The sequence below is a fragment of the Vulpes lagopus genome, chromosome 10 (genome assembly GCF_018345385.1).
Source record: "Vulpes lagopus strain Blue_001 chromosome 10, ASM1834538v1, whole genome shotgun sequence".
Taxonomy (NCBI): Eukaryota; Metazoa; Chordata; class Mammalia; order Carnivora; family Canidae; genus Vulpes; species Vulpes lagopus.
In genome coordinates this window covers 6,361,342-6,384,893 of record NC_054833.1, presented here as the reverse complement: position 1 = coordinate 6,384,893, position 23,552 = coordinate 6,361,342, and the positions used below count along the sequence as shown (strand labels likewise).

The following is a 23,552-nucleotide window of genomic DNA, read 5'->3' as shown; positions in this document are numbered from 1 at the left end:
CTTTTTCTTTCTTTTTTTTTTTGATCGTCTTTTTCTTTCTTTCTTTCTTTCTTTCTTTCTTTCTTTCTTTCTTTCTTTCTTTCCTTTCTTTCTTTGCTTTCTTTCTTTCTTTTCTCCCTCTCTCTCTCTCTCTGTAATCTAGCTAATTTATCGTGTCATCAGTGAAACAAAAATCCTAAAGACACTTTCCAATAAGGTTTTTCTATTCAACAGTCCTGAGCTGTAAATGTGGTCACTTCCTGTGCCTTTAAGAGAAGCCCATCAAAGAAGAGTGGCCCAGACTTGTTGAGTATTGATTGGTAGAGACCAATGTGAAAAGATCAGGAAAGTGGAAGTGCATGGAGATAATTGTTCAATTTAGAATCAAACTTTTAATAAAAAAGGGTTCCACATATGGTGTTCGTACCATTTAGTCATCCCATTAATAAGATCTCATGGATAGATATTACTGGCAACATCTGGCCTCAGGATTTGACATAGTGTTAAATGTTGAGCCCTTTCCTAACAGTGCCTGGGCATAGTCAAGCTTTTTACCTGATGTGGGGAAAAAAGATCAAACATACTTTGTGCCAGTTCCGTGATAAGAAAGGGCAACTTGTTTTGATTTGTTAAGAGAATATGTGTTCTTAACACAGTTTTAAAAAAAAATCCACAGAAGCATTGTAGGTAATGCCTTAAAATGTTCTAGAATACTAAAAAGGAACAGGCAGGTGGTCAAAACTTGGCTGTTTTTTTGAATTGGCAGTTCAGCAAGCACCGAGGTATATACATTTCTAATGCTGAACAGGGATCAGATTGGCATTTCTCATGTAACTCTTTGCCATTGAGAATTATTTTAACCAGTTCAATAAAGCACAGTTACCATACTATTACTGTTGGCTCTACACCAACAGATGCAAACAGCTCTATTCTCAAGAATGAAATTTTACCTCTAAGTGTGAAGAGACTCCCTCTTCTCTCCCTTTTCTCTTGCTGGAGTAGGCACATGACTGGAAGAAAACCAGCCAGCAATTGAAGAAGACAGGACACAGGGCTGTTGTTAGAAGAAATGTCATAGTCTGATTTGGTTCCAGAGAGACCTTGGATCTGGTCTTTGTATATCACATCACTGCTTTTGCAAAAAGGCAAAAAGGCAAAAAAAATATATATATATAATTTTTTTCAGTTTTCTTTGTGTTTTCTCCTGAGATGTGAGGAAGGAACATTAGTGCCACTAAGACACTCATGGCAATTCATAGGTCCAATATGTGAAGGTATGGATATTTCACCCCAAAGGAACATTCTTTCCCTCTTGAATATATTTATTCCTGTTAGTAAGTAGACCTAAAGAATATATGTCTTTTCACCCAGAAGATACTGCTTTTAAAAAAGTGTCATCAAATGTCTTTTTACTCATTGTCTAAGAGTCAGATATGAGTCAGCCCCTTTGAGAATAAACCATCCAACATCCCCCAAGAATCTTTTAAGTAGACCAGCAACAACTGATGGCAAGCATTTCGAATACGATGGACTTTGAGTCTCATTACTTGTTTTCTGTGGCATCATGGTTTTTGACACACATTCCTGTGTCATGGCCCTTTCATTATAGAATGGAATTGTTGAGTAAGGATGATATTAAATTTTAATGTTATTGCTATTATTACTGTTGACTGTTTTTAGCATTAGTATGCCTGGTTCTTTCATTCCAGCTTCTGCAGGGCCAGAAAACAGAAGTGTGCATAAACAGTCAGGAAAATTACCCTATACCCTGGAGACCCAGCATCGCATGCTCTGCCTGTTGTGAATGATGAATCAAAACGGAAAGGTTATCATTTTCATTAGCTAGGAAAGAACAAGACCATACTTTTCTCCAAGTGTAATTACAGTGGTTCACTGGCAACATTACACTGCAGTAATTAGTCTAAAGGTGTATGTGAGGGCAGGCTTTTGCACAGACACTAGAAATATTATTTCAGAGTTTAAGGTCACAGCCTTGTGTTTAACATGTTCCAGGCAGCTTAGGGAAAAAAAAAAAAACTAATTTGACTGGAGCTAAAGAAAGACATTTGACATTTCCCAGAGTCATGCATTCAGAAACCAGTCAGGTAGAAAAATTGTTTTTTATTATCTACAAAAACCAAGAAAACAATGAAAAACAATAATAATAAAAAGAATACCTCAACAACTTAGCTGCAGAAACTGCATGTCAGAATATTTTGTAGAGTAAACTAAGATAATACTCAAGTTTATTAGGAATGTGATGTAAATAATTACAAGAGCATTTGATATATGTGTTTTAATCTCCCTTTTTACCCTAAGGCAATTGGGCAGAAAAATTAATTTCTAGAAACTCTTCAGGGGAAGCAAAATAATTTCTTTACCTTCCTATAACTGTTACAGGAAATAAATATTTCTCTTATACTGGTACCCAAGTATATATATCTGTCCTTTGTGAATGTTTTTTGGACGTAGAACAATTCTATTGAAATACGGGGATCTTTCTCACCTGACCTTCCAGTAGAGCTTGAATTAGAATTTTTTTTCCAAAGCCTTATCTCAGGCTCTTTGTATAAGTGAAACAGAAGTGAGAAGTGGCTGGGTGTGAGAAGTGCCTAATAAAGAAAATATAAACTTTATGTGAAGTTGATATTTAAAGTCACATATAGGAGTTTAAAAGAAGCCTTTTACTTCTTCTAGTGCAAGGAGTCTTCATACAAGTAACATTTCTTCCTGAGTTTAAGGTCAAAGCCCACATACTCTAATGTCTTTGTTTAATCCTTACACAGCCACGTAGAAACTTTTTGAGGACAAATGGAGAAATAGAGTATACTCGAATGAGCATTCATTCAGCAACCAAATTCTGTTGGAAATGTTGGAAACCACTGCTTTTTTAATGCAATCGTGTGTTTTATGTGTGTTATCTGGCCATCTGGTTAGAACTGATGTTTCTCACAACTTCGGGCACTTGGGAAATTTTAAGTATAGATGTGACACAAATAACACAGCTAGCTGATTATGTAATGCACTGAAAAATTTTACCCCAAACTTGAATTTAAAAACATTCCGTCTTGTTTGTCACAGATGTTTCTCTACTCAAGGAAAAGTCATGCACTGCAGAATGAGATCTATGATGTTCTATGTTTTCTCCAGCTAGCACTTAAATAGGAGGCACCAGGTAGTGAGAATGGGTTCCAAGACCTTCTCCTCTTCCTTCTGCCCCTGCCACTGAGCAAGTTACCACCCAGCAATCTTGCTGGACCTCAGTTTCCTTTCTGCGAAATCTGAGATTGCCAAACTCCCTTCTCCTTCTTACTTCCTGGTCTCTTTACGGGACTACTGCCTTCATTTCCAGCCTTTATGGATAAACAAATAACTAACCATAAGACCCTTTCTCTTACCTTTCCAACAAGGCCTGCGCATTCTTTCTTATCCACAGTGAGGTCACCAGTAATGCAGGATCTCATGAGTCCTTTTTTTCTACACCTCACCTCAATTTGGTGATGCATTCTGTGAAATGGAAGAATGGTTTCACAAGACTGTCTTTATAATTCATTTTTCTTAAGACATCTTTTTTTTTTTTAAAGATTTTATTTATTCATTCATGAGAGATACAGAGAGAGAGAGATTGAGGCAGAGACATAGGCAGAGGGAGAAGCAGGCTCCATGCAGGGAGCCCGACGTGGGACTCGATCCCAGGTCTCCAGGATCACACCCTGGGCTGAAGTTGGCGCCAAACCGCTGGGCCACCGGGGCTGCCCAAGACATCTTTTTTTTTTTTTAAGTTTTATTTATCTAAGTCATCTCTACACCCGGTGTGGGGCTCGAACTTACTACCCTGAGATAAAGAGTCATCTTGCTCTTCTGACCAAACCAGCCAGAGGCCCTTCATAAAACATATTTTTAAAGCTAGGTTAAAATGGACTAACTGAAATTGTGCATACTCTAAGAAAAACAGCTTTCTCCATGGACATTTGAGGAAGAAATGACAAAATAGGCCTAATTCATTAGTGCAGGTACCAGGACTGACCGCCGCTTGCAGAAATCCTGATAAATGTCCCAAGGGTCAGACTTCGTAAAAGGAAACTGAATTTCCCACAGCAATTCTTTTTCTTTTTTATTTTTAAGGTTTTATTTATTTATTCATGGTAGACACAGAGACATAGGCAGAGACACCGGCTGAAGGAGAAACAGGCTCTCTGCAGGCACCCGAATAGGATTCGATCCCAGGACCACAGGATCATGACCTGATCCAAAGGCAGATGCTCAACCACTGAGCCACCCAGGTGCCCCTCCCACAATAATTCTTAACTTCCCATCCCAAGTTCCTAAACCCAAAAACATTGAAAAAGTTAAATAAGCATTTTCATTAACCAACTGTAAATTATATCCCTGTAAAACAAATCAGAAAGAAGTTGTCTTTCTTAGGATTATGAAACGAGGGCTTTGTTGAGAAGATTTTTGACAGACTTCTTTAGGTTCAGGTCACAGGACAGCTTTTGGGAGACTTTGTAAATATTTCTGTGGTGGATATTAGAGATCACACTCCTCTAAATGCAGCAAGACAGTAACTGTTGTAATTTGCAGAAGGCTTTAAGCATATAGTCTCCTGGGGGCACCTGCATGGCTCAGTGGTTGAGAGTCTGCCTTCGGCTCAGGTTGTGATTCTGGGGTCCTGGGATCGAGTCCCAATCAGGCTCCTGCAAGGAGCCTGTTTCTCCCTCTGCCTATGTCTCTGTCTCTCTTTCTCTCTCTGTCTCTCATGAATGAATAATGAGGTCCTTTAAATATTATAACCCATTTCCTCTTCCGCCCACCTCTCCCTTTCCCACGTCTGGCCACTTTCACTGACCTCTTCTTTCTGTGGCAAGGAATGTGAAGGACCAAAAAGTAGTCACATCTCTTTTATCTTAAAAATAATCTACTCAGACCCATGTCCTGCCCCCTAGCATCTGCTTCAAACATGGGGCAGCTGGTATGTTTAAATAATCCTCCTTGTTTGAGACTCCTCTTTCCTAGGTTCTGCTAGAACTCTGGCACCCGGTTTCTGACCATCCCTCTTCCCTCCAAGTGACCCCTTCTCTCCTCTCCTTGAATGTTCCAGCTATCCTGATGCTGCCTCCAGACCATTCTCTAGGTTTGCAGTTCCACTAGCATCTTAATTTGTGCTACTAGTCACAATCTTCATGAAAAACTTCATTTTCAGCCTCTTACATATTCTTAGGAGTTTGTTGGTTGCTTAAACTACCCAAGTCAGGGGATCCCTGGGTGGCTCAGCAGTTAAGCTCCTGCCTTTGGCCCAGGGCGTGATCCTGGAGACCCAGGATCAAGTCCCACATCAGGCTCCCTGCATGGAGCCTGCTTCTCCCTCTGCCTGTGTCTCTGCCTCTCTCTGTGTGTGTCTCTCATTAATAAATAAATAAATAAAATCTTTAAAGAACAAACAAACAAAAACTACCCAAGTCATCTTTGTGTTAACTTCTTCTGCAAAGGGCTGTCTAAAGCCAGGGATATAACCTTGCACTCCTGTCAGTGATGGTAAGGCAACCAGAGAAGAATATCAGAATGTCAGATGAATATAGATACTGCAGATCAGATGAGACGTAGCATACTCTCCATCATTCTCCACTGGGAAGACAAACTCATCCCTACTAGTGGATTCTCCTCGCCTTTAGCACAATAGATAGCTCAGCTGTGGTTGTTGTCCTACTGGCCTAAGGATGGATATCTGTAGCTTTACCCTTTTTCTCCAGATAGCCTGCTTTTCCTCTCAGACTGGCACATCCTTGCTGGTTAGCAGAGACATTCTTAGGCGAATCAGGATGATTACGCTAAACCTTTTTTCTTGTATGTGGGTCATTAACTGCTGGGTTATCTATCCTGTGGGGTTGAGGAGAGAACAGTTGCAAAATATGGGGCAAGGTGGCTCATTTAGAAAAAGATTTGAGGCCTATGCACAAACCCTTGGCCCACAAGGTCCCTTGCTGTCACCAAGGCAAAGTTGCCTCTTCAGAGTTCCACCTGAACTGCCCCTGCCCCCCAACCTTCCTTATCATCACTGGTGTTTTTAGTTACCGGAAATAGTTGATTCTCTTAAAGGTTTGATATCCACTTCATGGCAACTTCATTCTTAAAAAAAAATAAAACATTGAGGGGAGCAGTTATTATTTTTGTTGTTTTTTTAAGGGGGTTGGGATAGATTGGGGCAGCTCTTGATCAAAGTCCTAGCTTTCTTATGCGCATTCTTGCTTAGTGTCTTCAGAGGAACTTTAAGAGCCTCACCAGTGATGCAGAATCCTTAGCTGAGGGGACTGAAGGGACAACTGGAGAGATGTTTACCACCATAAATCACTGCACACAGCCATTTTCTTGTATCCTGGCAGCAAATGGTTAAATACTCACCTACAAATATTCTTCTGCTGGTTGATCAAAGCCCTGCCCGCTACTGTACAAACATAACACAGGTCCTTCAGACTCTGTGTATATCTTACAATCACGGCTCTTACCTCCAGGTAAACTAGAACAGCCCAACAGTGATGTCTACAGCCGTCCGCTTTCGTTCTCACAAGAGCAAAGAAGCAGCTTTACAATCTCATATTGTTGCTAGGTTAATTTCCCGAAAACTTAATGTGAGATGAAGTATAATTGCAGATTTCCTTAAGAACCATCGACAGACACTTATCCTAAGTTATAAGCAACTCACACTGTGAAATGTGTACAAACATGCTCAGTTTTCCTCCAGAAGAATATACTTCAGTGAAAACCAGTATTCATCAGTCTTTTTAAATAAACAAAGCCGTTCCCATTCAAAGTAGAAATTGGGGAGACTTTCCTTAGTTGCTGCTTGATTGTTAAAAGGGACTCCTGTTGCAGGAAGGGTCATTAGTTTGGAGGGAGTGAAGGAAGCTGTTGGTAACTATCGTCCTGGAGACCTTATGACCTTCGGCTAAGGGGACCACGTTTTGAAGGAGATAGTAAGAAAGATAGTAAATGATGGTGTGTTTAGGTATTGGCATTGTATGATGGAGAGGGGAGTTTAGCGTTTTGTTTTATTTTTAATTGTTAGGTGGTCTGTTTGGCACAGCTGTGTTTACGTTTCCTAAATGCTAACTGCCTGAACATGGTGACAAGTCTATATATGAGAATAGGGACTGCTTCTTTGAAATCTTCTTATCAGCATGCTTTAATACAGAGTTGTATTTATCAAGTAGCAAAGGCAAAAATAATTCTAGGCACAACCATTCAGTACAGCTAGTTGCTACTACATCACACATTTCGACAACCTTGTTTAAAAAAATAAAAAAGAAGTAATTGATACTTTAAATGTTGCATTTCACAGTGGACCAAACTTGGAAATGGTGGAATTTTTTCAAGTAGTCATATTTCTTTAAGCAATGTTTTGGTTGATTTAACTTCTTGGTTATTAAAGTTGCACTCTTAGAACATAAATGTAGATCGATCCTGTAGAGAATTAACAGTTCTGTATCTCTGCTGTCTTTCTAAAAAAATAAAAAATAAAATAATGAAGGACGGGGTCATGGCTGCAAGAAAGAGGAGACAGTTGTATATGAGAGAGGCAATGTATATAATAAATAAATAGCTGTAGGAATTAATCCATAATTTCAGAGTTATATGCAATACATGAAGTGTTTAGATGCAAGGACTTAATGACTAGTTTTTGAGGCACTTTCTTTAGCGTTACATCCCTCATAACTCAAATTAATGTTTATTACTACTCTTTCCTATTGCCAAAATATTTTCATGAATTTGGATTAGAAGCAGCTTGTTCTGGCTTGTTTTGCAACGTTGCTTCAAGAAACCAAGTGATACTTAGAAGATTTTTATATGTCTTCGAAGCTTTAATTATCTTATGTTGAAGGAGGAAGATAAGTTTTGTTTCATAGTTGTGTAAGAAAATAAGATTTCAGGCTATGCTCATTTTATATTAGCACATAGATAATAATGTCTCTTGGGGAAATATGAATTCGTAGTTCTTACATTAGCTATTAAGTAACTTGCAATTGAGAGTCTACTTTGAATCCAAGAGGACACTGCTTACTGACCCACGACTCTTTGGGCTGGCATTTTTGGTTTGGATTCTCCGGTGTTTGCCCTTATCTTTCCTTTTATTCTTCACAGATTGGCGAAAGGCAACAAGTGTTAGTGACAGAAGAATCTTTCGATTCCAAGTTTTATGTGGCACACAATCGATTCTATGAGCAGGTGAGATACACTTTGACCTTCTTAAGCTTTCCCCAAAGTGAGGAAAGGCGGTGAGGTAGATCACTTTAAGCAAAAGAAACTTTAGGGAGGTTGTAGAGTCTTGTTGCATCAAGGCTGTTGCAGAGCATCAAGCCAGCTAGGCCACCAGGGGCTCCGCTTCATGGCTTAGTCTACCAAACACCCCACACAGAGGAGTAAACGTGTCTTCCTCCTCATGAATCTTTGCTGGGACCAGCCTTAGGCTTTGGGCATCGGGAACAGGTAGTTACCGCTGCCAGAAGGAATTCCCACCGGCTGGCAGAGGGGAGGGGAGAGGCCTGTGCAGGGCACAGGAAGGATGTCTGAGACATCAGTGTGGAAGGGCAGGGATTTCCTCTCCTCCCTGCACTCACTCAGGTGGTCGGGCAGTTGCTTGCTTTTTTAAATTATTATTATTATTTTTTTTTAGTTTTGTTTAGTTTTAGGTGTTTTTTTTTTTTTTTTCCTTAACTTCCACCCTGATAAGAATGTTGGAGGCCAAGGGAAAAGAGTCAGTTCTGTGGATTCAACTCAAATCATATGACCAACCCTGGAGACAAGTACGGGGCAAAACAGCTTCCCTTTGAGAGCCTTACTGGGGGGCCGCGCCTAGGGACCCCTCTCATTCACAGCCATGCCCTGCCCGTGGAACCTGGCCTGCCAGGCTTTCTTGCAGCGCCTGGGATCCCACTTCCCCAGGTCAGCGAGCAGTTCAGAAGTGATGAAAGAAAACTCATTGCCTCCTTCAAGGGCAGTGGCCCCAAAAAGGCCCAGGAAGCAATGGCATCTGCCTTCCTCAATGGGAGACTCCCCTAGGGGCATAGGGATATCCTGATCATTACTGGACCTGATGAACTTATCCTAAATATCGAATGTGTTTTCCTACTTTTTTGTTTCTTTCTCATCAGATGAGAAGTGAATTTTTTTTTTCTGTGAGCTAGGGCTGAAATTAGAGCCGGAAAAGCCTCTTCAGGGCTGGGTGGGCAAGTGAGAGAAGCCCACTGCCCTTGGGGGGGAAGCCAACGCCCACTGCCCTTGGGGAAGTAGTTGCAGAGATCTCCCTCTCCACTGCACAGGGAATGGTCCCAGCCTGGGCCCTGGAGCCTGGGGAAACATGGGGGGGCAGTGTTGAAGGCTCAAACTAAATGCACCCTATTCCATACCCGCAGAGTACTACTGTTGAGGAAGGCTTCCCCAGCACTCCCTGCCAGAGCCACATCTCTAACCCATTCTCCATTTCATTATTTGTCCCCAGAGAACCAACCTCTTCAGGCCAACCTGCTCAGCCCTGGGGAGGAACCTGATTGAATTTCGTGGCCTCTTCCCCCTCTGTTTCTCTGCCATCTGGGTTCTTGCCTCAGCAGGGAGCTTTTTTCCCCTGCATTTTAAAGGCGATGGCATGCCTCATTAGCTGTTTCCTCCAATTTAAAGCAGTCCGGCTTTTTCCAGTTATTAAAACTGGAGGGGGGAAAAACACTGAGCCCTTCATTCAGATCAAGGCAGCAGAGCTATATTTCCCCAGAATGGGACCACATCTCCCAGAGATAGTTTACTCTAGAGATTTCTAGAGATTTTCTTGTTTTATTAAAAAAACAAAAAAACAAACAAACAAAACGATTTAAAGGGGCTTTCATATTCTGATACTAAAGCTCTTTGCTGGGAGTAATTCACTACTCAGGTGACCTTTTTCCTATGCTTTGATGAGGCAGTGTACGCAGTGGCCATTAAAAAAAAAAAAAAAAAAATCAAACCCAGAAAGACCAAGATCCATTTCTGCCTCCCAGAGAAATTGGCTGTGGAACTCTAGCTCCCCTGACGTGTTTGTCTGTACAACTAAGCATATCAAGGATTTCAGAGGCATGATTTTTCTAAATAAGATGAGTTCCAAAAGTGAAGATTTCATCTAGGTATCAAAGTATTACTGGATTAGAATTAGTCTATTTATTTTGGATCTTGACTTGAAGACTGGCGAGTAGCTGCAGCAGGAAAACAGAAGCGTGGGGGAGACACACTAAGTGCCAAGCCACCTCTGAAGGAGGGAGGCATTTGCTCGATGTAAACAGGTACTTTTACCAGAAATCTCCAGTGGTGAGAGGCTGCTGACAGTTTCCTGTGAACTCACCAAAGCAGCCTTCAGAGCAGCTGATCCTAAGTGTAGGTAGAGGCAACAAACCAAACATATGCATTTCATGACAGAGCAAAGGAGTCATTTAGCTACAAAACAACAAATTTGGGAGACTAAAGGGTCGCTTTTAAATGTTCTTCCCCTGCCCCCTCCGAGTCACATGCCCACGCTCCCACATACAAGTGCTCACATACACACGAACCAGCAGGCCTTGTTCTTCTGACAGCTGACTTGGCAGGTATTAAAACTATAAGGCTTTCATCAGAGTTGTCTCAGTTTTCTTCATTGCCTGGGACAGCCGAGAGCAGAATATCAAAGGCCTGTCCAGAAGTGACTGGCTGATGGCTGGGGGCTTCCCCGGGTCTGCCTGCCACATGCCTCTGGACAGCAGGCGTCCCGCCATCAAAGAGCATTGTCTCCAGGCCCGTAGCTCCTCCTAGAAATGCCTTCCCAGCCTACAGGATCTCCAGATCCTTGAGCAGCTGGAAGGTAGAGCTGGCTGAGGGTTGGATCTCAGAACAGAAGAAAAGATACTAAGGGACAACTGGAGAAATCTGAATAAAGGATGGACTTTAGTGAATAGAAATAGCTCCATATTGGTTCATGAATTGTGACAAACATATCATACTCGTGTAGGATATTCATAACTAGGGAAACTGGGCACGAGGTATCCAGGAAGCCTCTGCTTTCTTTGCAGTAATTCTATAAATCTAAAACTGTGTTCTAAAATTGAAAGTTTATTATTTTTCTTAAATTAAGCCTTTTGAAAATGTCTTTTAAAGGTTTTAGTGCCAAAGAACCCCACATTCATGGGGAAAATGATCGAAGTGGACATTTACGAATCCGGCAAACATTTTATGAAAGGGCAGCCAGTATCAGACGCCAAAGTATACACGCCATCCATCAGCAAACCATTAGCAAAGGGAGAAGTCTCAGGTTTAACAGAGGTGAGTAAAAGATGCTTTTCTCTCTACCCTTCTGCTAAAACAGCAGCTGTGGAAGCACAGTGATTCCAGACCGTGCTTCTGTTATCATTTATAGTTCCCTTTTTATGTATGCATGAGGCTTTAATCCCTTCTGACAGATTGCAATCTGAATTAGAAAGATGCATTTTTGCTGATGCCTTAGGTTTGCTTCTCTGCCTGTAGAGGGAATAAGGTGTCCCTGCTTCAATGCTAGAAGCAGAGGGCAAAAGGCATTATTTTCAGGTGTAAGATTGAACACTGAACATCATCTGATCTCGTATGTTTCTGTGTCAGTAGATCCCAAGGGAAGGGGGGCGGTAAGGAAAGGAAGATTCCCTTGCTTTACAAAGCTGCTTATAATATAGTAAAACCTACAGTTAAACATGCACTACTACAGCGTGGCAGTGTGGGCGGTTGGGTGCCTTTCTCTAGGGCGTTCATTGAATATTCTGCTTTAGTCATGTGGAGTGAAAATTAAACAATTTTTTTTTCTCCCTCTAAAAAAGTAACCTGACCCTTCTTTTATACCTTGGTGTAAATATGGCTGTTTGCCAACCTCTCTCTTACATTTCATTGAGCTACAGTTGTAAAAGCTGATGGAGTGTGAAATGAAAATGTGTATCACATTTCTAAGCATCATTTGATGGCCTTTCTCCAACACAATTGTTAAGCACTCCAAAAAAAAAAAAAAAAAGTATGCAGCAATGACTTCACATACGGAAAAAAGAGAAGCGATATTTATCTTGCCGCACAGTTCCACAATTGTTTAAATATATGTATTATCTTTCTGCTCAAAATAAATTGCAGGGGCATGTTAATTAAACTTTGAGCAGAGTGACAAAGAGGGTCCTGTTATCTATGTTCTCACTTACTGTGGTGATGGACTCTGGTGTCCAAACATGAGTGACACCCCTCACGAGCCCGACAGGTGCATGTGAAGAATCTGTGCGCATGGCCATCTGACCGATAGCCTTTGTCAAAACCCTGCCAACTGTGTGCCGTCCTGCTCCACCAGGAGTGAACCCTAATACTTGAGAAGCATAATCATTAATGTTTTGCTGTCGTTAAAAAAAAAAAAAAAAAAAACTTGAGGTTTGGGATGAATGACCAGGAAGGAACAATAGAATTCAGAATTTAAATTCTGTTGCTTGAGATTTGACTTTTGATGTGTTAGCGGATACTTTAGAGATTTTTAAAGGAAGTTGGCTTTTTGTTGTTGCTGTTTCTTTTTCTACAGAGTATGTATTACAAGATTGGCTTTAAGTTGCTGCAGTGAAGAGGATTTCAGAGCAAATGGCAGTAGTGTGCAAATTATTATTTCACAGATTGAATTTCTTCCATGTAGGTCTATTGGAGAAGGATAACATTTTGAAACATTACCATAAGCAAAGGGAAACGATACCCTTCTGTTGATTCCTTAATAATACTGTTGCTACAAGGGCAGCCCCATTTAAATTCCGGGGGGCAGCCTCTTCCCTCTCCATTCCTCCCTCCTTCAGCCTAGAAAACGTGTTGTCATCTCTTGTGCCACCAGCCTTCCTCCACATTGGGCTGTCCCAGATCCTAGGTAAGATGACGAAAGGGTCACTTGTGTTCTGGCCCTCCTGGGTTTCTAGGAGGAGTCTTACTACACTCATGATGCCAAAGGGTTAGGGTCATCAATTCAGATATTTGCATCAAAGGAAAAATCAGACAAGTCTTCCATCACCGTTTGTGACTTCCTATTGTTAATGAGCCTAGCTTTACACTTCATTACTTGTCAGCTTTTAAAGATATGCTGCACTCAGGGTCGAAAAATCTTCTTCAATGAATTTATCCTGCGGTTAAAAATCTTTTTGCTGATGATAGAAGCCAAAATAAATTAAACAGGAAGAGAACAGCTTCCATCTTTATAGAATGGAGAAGTAGATGGTAGAGGTAATCCTGTCTCAGATACTAGAAGCGTGACCTGGGGGCAGACAGACCTGAGTTTGCATCTGGAGTTGTCCGTTTACCCTAATCATGCAACTCCAGAGCTTAACTTACTCTTAATTATCATGGAAATAATAATGTCTATCTCCTAGGATAATTGAAAGGAGCCTGTTTGGTAGTTCCTAGAACATAGTGAACAGCTACCAAGTGGTTGTTTCTCCTTTCCCTTAAATCTAGTTGTATCTAGAAGAAGCAGACCCTGAAGATGACCTGGTACCAACAGTTGTGGCTGTGTTAATTGTTTTAGCCATCATCATGCAGTATGCGCTGTACGGGAGTAAGCCTAGGGTGTGGATTTCTGTATTATGATAATTTGTTCAGGGCTAGAGGACCAGTTCCATCGGAATGTGTTTCTGCATTTTGTAGGCTTTTCCTTAGTTTTTTTTCTAGAATATTGACCTCCCCTCTACACTTTGTAAAGAAATCTGAAAAGTTCAGAGCATGTAAAGCAAAATATGGTGTTAAAAAATTATTGTCCATGATAAATGCATTCATTACCCTCATTGAGAATTTTGTGATTATTCTGTAGGTATTTAGCCCTATGCTACTTTAGAGTTATCTTGTCTCACTTTAGGCCCTGTTGACATATTCTGATAAAACTGGTAAGTGGTACAACAGGCTGGGTGGGCATCATGAGATCCAGATTATAGCATTCTGGCATTTGCAGTAACAGACTTTGTGACCTTGTGTATATCACTTAGGTTCCCCAAACATCAGTTGTCTCTGAGATCCTGTGATTGAAATATTTTGACAAAAATGGATTGAATGCCTACCCTGTAGCAGGACTTTGAATTCTATAAATATTAATAGACATCAGGCCTTGTTATTTTCAGATAATAATAGGTAAATGCCCACAACATGATGGAAAAGAAAAGCAATAATAAAGCCAGAAGGCTACTATATTCTACGAAATTATATGCTAGTGAAAACAGCACATAGTAACATCTTTTTATGGTTATTCCTGTCTTCTTTTCAGTTTGGTTGGAGGAATAGAGGATTGGAAGAAGGGAGCAAGAGGAAAGAGCCAAAATTAGTCTGTTTTTAGGGGAAAAGGGTACAAAATGCCACCTGTAAGCTAATAGGGAACATTTCTGAGTAAGTGTCATTTTAAGGATAATTAATTTCAGAAAACGGTTATGTAATAAACAGTAGAAGACATCATGAGTTCAAAGGGATAAATATAAATCAAAGAAAGGGGGAGATTATGAGCTTTTATATGGAAAGTATCAGGGGGCTTTGTTCTTAGGAGGAAGCAAGGGACACAGATTTTCATATATGTTCTCAGATAATAATTCTCAAATGTAGTCTCCAGTCTCCAAGTTAACAAATCTAGGAACTTGTTAAAAAGGCAAATTCTTGGGATTCAAACTGGACATGATTCAGAAACACTGAGAGCAAGATGCAGTAACCGGTTTTCTTAATAAGTTTTCTGGGTAATACTGATGCATGCTGAAGTTTGAAAACCACTCTTCTAAGAAAATGATTCTCAAGTGAGAATGTTTGCTATTTATAAAAACAGTTTTTAATAGTGTTATAATGCCAAATTTTCACACCTCCAACTTCAGAAAGTAGCATGAGACAAGCATCCCCTTGGATGGTGGAGACCATCTATGTATTAATAATTCTTCATAAGTGGGCTGTAAAAACGATTGCAGGAATGTGCAGAAGTTGCATACGTGTGGGGAGGAGGTATTTAGCAAGAGGGGCCAGAGGCATCGGAACTGTTAGAAGAAGCACACTTTTAGGATTTTGAAGAGCTGTGATGTTTTTGCCTTGCCCCCTCATGGAGCCCAAATTTGAACATACCCTGTTCAATATGATGATCATATTATACAGTTGAAGTTTCCTTAGAAAATTGCTATGCCATCCATTTCACTCAAAGAAAACCTGCAGGGAAACAGGGTGTACTATCACCTGTACCAAATTCATGACCATTTGATAATATGAGAAATTAACCTGAGAGCTGTCATTCAAAGATTGGGATCGATGAGTTATTTTGTTTCAACTCTGTTACGGGAATGTTATATTACAGCATATTTCAAGCATAATACAAAAAAGTAGAAGAGTATAATATCCTCACATATACCCATCACCCACCTTTAACACCCATAACTTCTTTCTTTCACACTGAAAATCCCAGTTCCCAGTCACCCAACATCAGTACTCACAAGCTTTGTCCTGTAGTACTCACATAACTAACAATAACCATATCAACACTACCACCAACAGTGTGATTACTGAATACAGAGTTTAGTTGTGGTGGTGGTGGTGATGGTAGTGGTGGTGGTTTTGCAGTTGTTTTTGTTCCTGGGTATATCCTTCGAGGGATGTACAGGTAAATAGTGGTTTCAGAATGTGCTGAAATCATTCCTCTCTGTACAGCTATACCAACACATGACTCTTCTGTTGGCATTTGTTCCACTTTGTTTTCAATTTTTTGGAATTTTAAAAATTTAATTTTGTTTCAGAATTATGTAAAATATTTTACAAAATCAAATCTACAGAAGTATGTTCTGAGAAGTTCACCTTCTGTCTTCTCTACCCTGTTTCTTTTCTTACCTATTTAAAGAATTTTGTTTGTTTTTGTGTTCAGCTTATTCTCCCAATGGTTTACTTTAACAATATAAACAAATACATGTACATATTTTTTGTCACCTCCTTCCTAGATAAATCGTAGACACTTTTGCCATTTTTCACTTGACAGTGTATCTTGACAGTTACTGCCTCACAGTACATAAAAATTCAATGAATGTTTTTAATGATTTTTGTTAGGCTTTTAAATTAAAATACATGAGGGTCTATATTGTTCTAGCATCTAAGTTGAATAATATCACCCTGTATGAAACCCAACATCTTTTTGGTCAAAGAAAAGATAGACGGAATTACCTCACGGCATTAAGGTAGACAGAGAACCAGTAGGCCAGTCAGAGGTTAGGAGTGGTCAGCCATAGAAGCACAACAAACTGCAGAAGCCAATAGTGGTTATGAACACCTGCATCCAGAAGAGAGGATGCTTTGGCCATTGGAGCTCAAGAACTCTGAAGACCTTCCCTATTTGGAAATGAATGCACCTTGTTACCTTAGCCTAGTACCATCATACATTGGATTCACTTACTTCCCTTTGTTGAGTCCATGCTTACCAGTCAGGCTTGTGATTATAATTTGCCTTCCTATGCATATCTGCCTACAGGAAGAAAATAGATTCATTCAGCCCGCTATAAGTGTGCTGTTAATAAATCGGCATTCTGGTTTTGTATGCTGGTCTCCTTTGTCCTCTCTGTATGGTCTTTTCTGTAGGTGAAGGACAGTTTCTGAGCTTTCAAGGTTGTGAGCCAAGCCCTGGCCCCATTAAATTCCCCAAAGTAACAAATGCCACCTCATGTGACCTCTCAAGAGGTGTCACGGGATTTTTCTTCTCTTAGTACCCATTCTGTCATTGGCTAATATCCCATGCCTACTGCTATGACTCAAAGCCAACTTCCATGGAATGCTTATTATAGGCCAAGTGCTATGCCAAATATCTTACATGCATTCACTGATAACCCTCTGAGGAAGGTACTGTTAGTATTCTTCTTTCACAGATAAGGGAACTGAGCATCAGTAACTCAGTAAAGAACTGAAGTCACAAAATCAGAAGGTGGGAGAGGCAAGCCAGGATTTATATGCAATTCTTATCAACTTTCAAGCCTGTGTTCTTGTTTGTGAATTGTGGTAACATATACATAAATCTTACCATCTTAACCATTTTGAAGTGTACAGTTCAGAAATGTAAAAAGTACTATACATTCACATTAATGTGTGACAAATCTCCATAACATCTTTCATCCTGTAAAGCTGAAACTCTTTTCCAGTTAAGCAACTCTTCATTCACCTGTCCCCCAGCCCTTAGCAGCCACGGTTCTCTTTTCTGTCTCCGGGAAGTTGACTACTCTGGATACCTCATAGAGGAACAATCATACAGTATCTGTGTTTTTTTTTAATTTCACCCAGCCTAGGATCCTCAAGGTTCATCTACATTATACCATGTATCACAGTTTCCTTCCTTTAGAAGGCTGAACAATATTCCATTTTATGTATCCACCACATTTTATCTATCCATTTATCTGTCAGTGAATACTGGGGTTGCTTCCACGTTTTTGGCTATTGTGAATAATGCTGGTATGAATATGGTTGTACAAATACTTCTTTGAGACCTTGCTTTCTCTTAAGTATATACCCAGAAGTGGAATTACTATAGCATATGGCAGTTTAATATTTTTAGGAATCACCAAAAATGTTTTCCACAGCAACTATATCATTTCTATTCCCAGCAAACAGTACACAAGCCTTCCCATTTCTCCACATCTTCACCAACACTTGGTATTTTCTGTTTCTTTGATAGTGGCCATCCTAATAGGCGTGAGGTCAGGCCTGTGTTTTTTTTTTAGACCAGGCATATACGACCTTTCCCTTTGGAGTTGCAAGAGTCTTGCTGATAACTTCAGGATATTAGTTTTCTTCTATATACCAGTGTGGGCTTATGCTGGATCCAGAGAGAGAGAGAGAAAATGATGAGAAAATGGGCAGTATTAACTATCTTCTCTGTGTTTTGTGAAAAGTGGCGTTGGAGTTATCAGCCTGTGTTAGGAAGACAGGAGAATATGAACACTACCACTGCTTGATCAAAGCTAACTAGTTTTACTTCTGATATTTTTTCTCCTTTTGTGGGCCATGTTCTAACAAATCACTTGAATCCTACTATTTCTACAATAGATATTTAAGTCAGAGCTATTTTGTGCCTGAATCAGAAGAAAATTCTCTTCTGATTCTAAACTTATTAAGCAGTGAGTTTTCCAAAATATTTCTCTTTTTGAGTTTATTCCTAGTAGGAAAGCGTTACCTTATTATTGTTGGGTTTTGGGTTTTGTTTTTTTTTTTTTAGGATTTTATTTATTTATTCATGAGAGACACAGAGAGGCAGAGACATAAGCACAGGGAGAAGCAGGCTCCCTGTGGGGAACCTGATGCAGGACTTGATCCCAGGACCCCAGGATCATGATCTGAGCCAAAGGCAGATGCTTAACCACTGAGCCACCCAGGTACCCTAAAAGGGTTGCTTTAAAGAAAGAAGAGGTAGGGTGGCTTTGTGAAAAGAGCTTGAGATTTCGAGTCTCTCATGTTTGGGTTCAAATTGGAATTACACTTTCCTCTGGTCTTGGACAACTTCCTTGAATCACAGTTTTCATTTGTAAAATGGAGGATTAAATTAAAGAGGATTTAATCCTTTAGAGAGGATTAAATTACTTATTGTGGACAAAGTGCCTGGTGCATCATAGGTATATTAATCTTTGATAAAGGGATTCAGGAAGTATAGTTCTAAAAATCAGTGATTTCCTGGCTCTTAATTTTTTTTTAACTTCAGTTTTTTCTTAAAAGGTACTTGACTTCCATTGGCTTTCACTGTGTAACATTGTAGAGCAGTTAACACTGCTTCTGGATTCTGATGACATGGGTCTGAATCTTTGTTTCACACTTAAAAGAAATGTATGACCTTGGGTAAACTACTCTGCCTCTCTCCACCTCCGCTCTCTCCTCTGTAAATATGAATAACAATAGTACCTACTTCATAGGATTACATGAAAATGGCTTAATGGTCAATAAAGGTTGGCCACTCTTAGTATTATTACTAATTTGTGATACATGCCAAGCAGTGAAGCAGAAAGGGTTAAAAATTGCCCAACCTTTTGTCATTTCAAGCGTTGTCATCGGGATTCCTGGGTGGCACAGTCAGTTGAGCATCCACCTCTTGGTTTTGGCTCAGGTCATGTTCTTGGGGTCATGAGATCGAGCCCGGCACTAGCCTCTTTGCTCAGCGTGGAGTGTGCTTAAGATTCCTTCTCCTTCTACCCCTCCCCACTGTGCATGCCATGCAAGCACACACACTCGCTATCTCTCAAACAAATCTTTAAAAAAAAAGTTGTCATCATCAACTGTTGATTTCATACAAAATGGCAGATGAAAACAGATAAACTTGAGGCTCTTCCACATAAGGAGAATAACAAATTAGCAGAAAGAGACTTAGTAGCAATTTAATAGCATTGACCATGCTTCCCAACAGATGTTTCTTTCTCTTTATGCTGCTTTTTAAAGGAGAATATTCTAGAATGGAGAGCTGGACCTCCCATTCTGTTTCTCACAAGCGAGGGGCAGGCTACCCTTAGGGTGCCTGGCTACACCTGTTTCTCATGTGTTGAGACTTTGATCCCAACAATGGATTCACTTGAGCAGTTAGATAGCTCGGCACCCACACAGCTGGCTGCACGTGGAAAGGAAGCAGAGGTTTTAAAGGGTGCCATGGTTTGCCTTCATTACCGGACAAAGGGCCAGCAGGATATTCAGGTGTGCTGAGTTTTATGTACAAACTATACGATATTTTCAGAGCTTTGACCCTTACAAAAGCACCGTTACAGTGCTTTCCTCTCCATCTAACATTCATTTCCAAAACCACTGAAGTGAAAGGGTCCATTAGTTCAGGGCCAGATTTGAAAGCACATGGAAACTGCATTCATGAGGTTAAGAAATGGCTTAATAATTAAGTTAAAACAGTTGAAAGTGGATCTAATTTCAAACAGATCAGCTAACCGTGTTAGAAGCAAATGAGGGTGTGTTCCTTCCTATTTTCCTTCCACTCCTGAGATTAGCTCCAACTCCAAGCAGTTTTTTTAGTTTCTTTTTTTTCTCTTTAAACTTTATGTAAAATTGACTTCTTCATTGCCCCTGTGTTCAATTGGTGTCACGCACAATGAGAACCATAATCCATTTAACATTTAGTCCATTTCTTTCTTTCATACTGCTCCTAATTAGTTTCTTTTGCCCACCCGGCAGGACGTAGTTGGGTTTCACCATCTAGATACATAGATCTTATTCTATGCTACTGAGCTATGTATTTTATCGGGCATTACAGGTAAACTAGTGTGATTATGTCAGTTCAAAATATGCTTAGTGTGCTCGTGGTACCTTTTGTGTACCTGCTCCTGTACCATCCAAAGTATCGTGAGAGCCACCTGATGCTCAACAATTAGCTTTCATCCCACTTGCATCGCTACTTGTGCAACCACTGACAATAATTTTCCTCCTCCTGAGGCTTGTCGCTGGGACATGCTGAGGGGAATCACATGCATCAAGGAACTAATTGTGCCTTCATAATAATAATAGCTCCCATCCACTGAGCCTCTACTATGGGCATGGTGTTGAGGCTTTTTACCTGGATTTCCTCAGTGCAGTATTCTAGCCTAGACCAGGGCAACTAGAGCACAGGAATTAGAACGCATGGACAATGCTGTGGGCACTCACGGAGCAGCATCAGGGAGGACTGGAATAGGTGCTGTCCTTCCCTCTAGACCCGTTGTCCACACTGCGGGAAGGAGTAGAAGGCAGAGCAGACTTGAGGTCAGAGGCATGGGCATACTCCCAGAGCAAGGAAGGAAAAAGACTGGGTCCCCTAAGACTCGATTATTCATACATACGTCATGTGGGTGATGCCCAGCTTCTTATGGTGTGTTTCAGCACTTACTCACTATAGTGATATCTAGGCACTGGGCCAAATGTCGGAGATAGAATTAACATATGTGATCCTGGCCTCTGAGGAGATTTTAGTCTGGGTGTTCTTCTGGTAATACTGCTGTTCTCTTGATGACCCTTGTAGGCAGGGATTAGGGTGAGGGGGGGGTCTTAGATAGGTATGTGATTGCTCTCAGGGTTAAAGTTTTATGCGTGATTTTTACCAAGTCTAAAATGAGTCCATTGAAAACAAAAGGTAATCTTTATCATAAAAACACCAAATAGAAAAAGCTTGCTTATGGAAACCAAAGTGGTGTCTCAGCAACCCCCAGTATGAGAGGTCATCCAAGCCCAATCTCCTATCCCTACCAACTGGGAGGAGGGAGACTCCTGGAGAGGATTGTCTCCTGTGATGATGGGAACTCTGTTGTCCTGAATTGCACTTTCATGCTCTCACTTTGACAACATGACTCTTCCTTTAGACGTCTTTCCTCTTTTCCTCCATCAACAGTTACCAATGTCAGGCATGGCCATAGGCTTCAGTTTGCCTGAGACAGTCTCGTTTTTTATCCGTTGTCCTGATATAATTAATAATGGTGCCTTTTTGTTGACTCTTCACCATATCCTGGTTTGGATGATGCATTATGCAGTCATCCCATCAGTTTCTAAAGTGGACACAGCACTTTGCTAAGCACTGCTTGGGACACAGAAATCTGAGATGTGGTTCTTGCCCTCAGGACAAGAAATTCTAGTTGGGAAGAGAAGATATGTGTGTTTGAAACAAAATGTGTAATAGAGCAAGTGCTCAATGAGAAATTGGAAGATAGGAAACCTCTAAAGATTTGAGGTATCAAGGGATGTGTGGTCAGGGTTCTTTGTAGACAACAGAAAAGTGTTCATCTAGTGTAAACAGCAAAGGGTTAACCAAGGGGTACAGTTCACAGAACTGTTTGCAGGGCTGGTGAGTAGAAGCTCCTGGTAAGACGTGCTGTCTCTGCCCCACCCTACACCACAGAGACGGCCTCATCTGCTTCCTTACGACTTTATCCACAATCCATGTCTCACTGCATGGCCTCTGAGTGTGGAACCTGGGTCTGCCTCAAGCCTGCACCCAGCAACAAAGGAGGATGGGAGATGTTCTTTGGAATCTGTACTGTAAGGAAGGCAGAATTTCCAGTGTGGAGACCCAGCAGTGTGAAGACACTACACAGACAGTTTCCACTGCAGAGGGTTTCGTGGGTGTGCTGGGGTTAGAACTGGCCTTGGAGGGTGGAAAGGGCCTCGTAAGGCAAGCAAAGAAAGACATTTTTCTCAGTGAGAAAGGAACACAAGTCTAATGACAGAAAGCACGGGAATAAATCTGGCCTTACTTGGGCGTCTATAAGCAGATGTAAGCAGGTGGGAGGCATGAGAAATGGAATCCACTCTGAAAAGTGAGAGCTCTGGACTTGGAAATCAAATAGAACTTCTACCTAATGTGTGAGATATACATTAGACTTAGCGGCAGTAACACATGAAGTCTGAAATCTCGGGCTTCACTACCAAAGTTCTATTTCCTGTACACACTATAACACATCTCATATCCTGTAGTGGGCCAAGTGGAATCAGGGATGGTCCATACCACCCAGTCCCTCAGGGACCCAGGCTGATGACCCTCCCTCAGCACAAGAGTGGCAGATCCACATCCATTGACCAGAATATGCAACAAATATGTATCGAGCACCAATTACGAGTCACATACTGTGCTAGGATTTGGGGCTGCTGGTGAATAGGACAGATAGGGTGGCCCAGTACTCCTGAGTTTGTTGAATGAACTTGGTTTTCAGTGACGTGCAGGATGGAATGGATAGTTTCTCTGCCAGAGGCAGAGAAGTTAAGAATAAATCTATTACTTCAACTTAGGATATTAGTATATTCTTCAACGGCTAAAAAAGAAAAAAATCATAGTCAAGCTACACAACCTGTTCTTTGAAGTCATTTGACATCTTGATAAGCAGATTGCAAAAGCCCCTTTTTTAAATTGATAATAATCTTGCAAATTTAAATTCTTTTCATGGAAACTGTAAGGATGAGTACTTTAGAGCTGGGATGCTTCTAACTATAAATTTGAGTTTTCTTCCCTTTTCCCCTCTAATGATAAAACTGACAGCCTGTTTCTCCTGTCATACTCAAGAATATTGACTTTGAAATGTGCCTCAAATAATAGGACTATGGATATTTCTGTTTTCCAATGTAGTTTGCAGTGTTTTAAATGGAAAGGGTTTTGGAGAAATAAATTTTCTCCTGCCCCTCTGCCTCCCCAGTGCAATTCTATAAAATTACTGAGAAACATAAATATTCAAGCCATGTGTCAAGTCAACAGTTATCTGGTAGGAAGTCAACCCAAAAAAATGGGATGCCCTTCAGATTTGCTACCACTTGAGAGAGAAAGCAAAGGACCACACAAAGAATTGTAGATGTACTTTATCAAGATTAGCATGTTCCTTCCAGAAACTCTTGGCCTCGAGGGCTTCTTTCTTACAGATGTCCATTTTGAAAGATAGAGTATCTCTTTAGCATATGAGCTTTGGAGTCATACTATGTGGATTTGGACTCTTGGCTCTATTCCTTATTAACTGTATGATCTTTGATCACTTACCTTCTCTTGGTATGTTTCCTCTTTTATAAATTGGGGATAATAGAATCTATTTGACAGGGTGATTTTGACAAATGAGGTAATGCATGGGAAGCACTTA

At 40.6% G+C, this 23,552-nt stretch overlaps 1 protein-coding gene across 4 annotated transcripts in view; it reads left to right on the top strand.

Annotated features, from left to right (window-relative positions):
* The window catches only part of CDKAL1 (CDK5 regulatory subunit associated protein 1 like 1), a 647,296-nt gene that overhangs the window by 606,843 nt on the left and 16,901 nt on the right, over window positions 1-23,552 (top strand). For all 4 annotated transcript variants that reach the window (XM_041769778.1, XM_041769777.1, XM_041769775.1 and 1 more), the window contains 2 exons: window positions 8,116-8,199; window positions 11,125-11,289. In XM_041769778.1, the coding sequence (XP_041625712.1) occupies window positions 8,116-8,199; window positions 11,125-11,289 (249 nt within the window). The remainder of the gene's footprint in view (window positions 1-8,115; window positions 8,200-11,124; window positions 11,290-23,552) is intronic.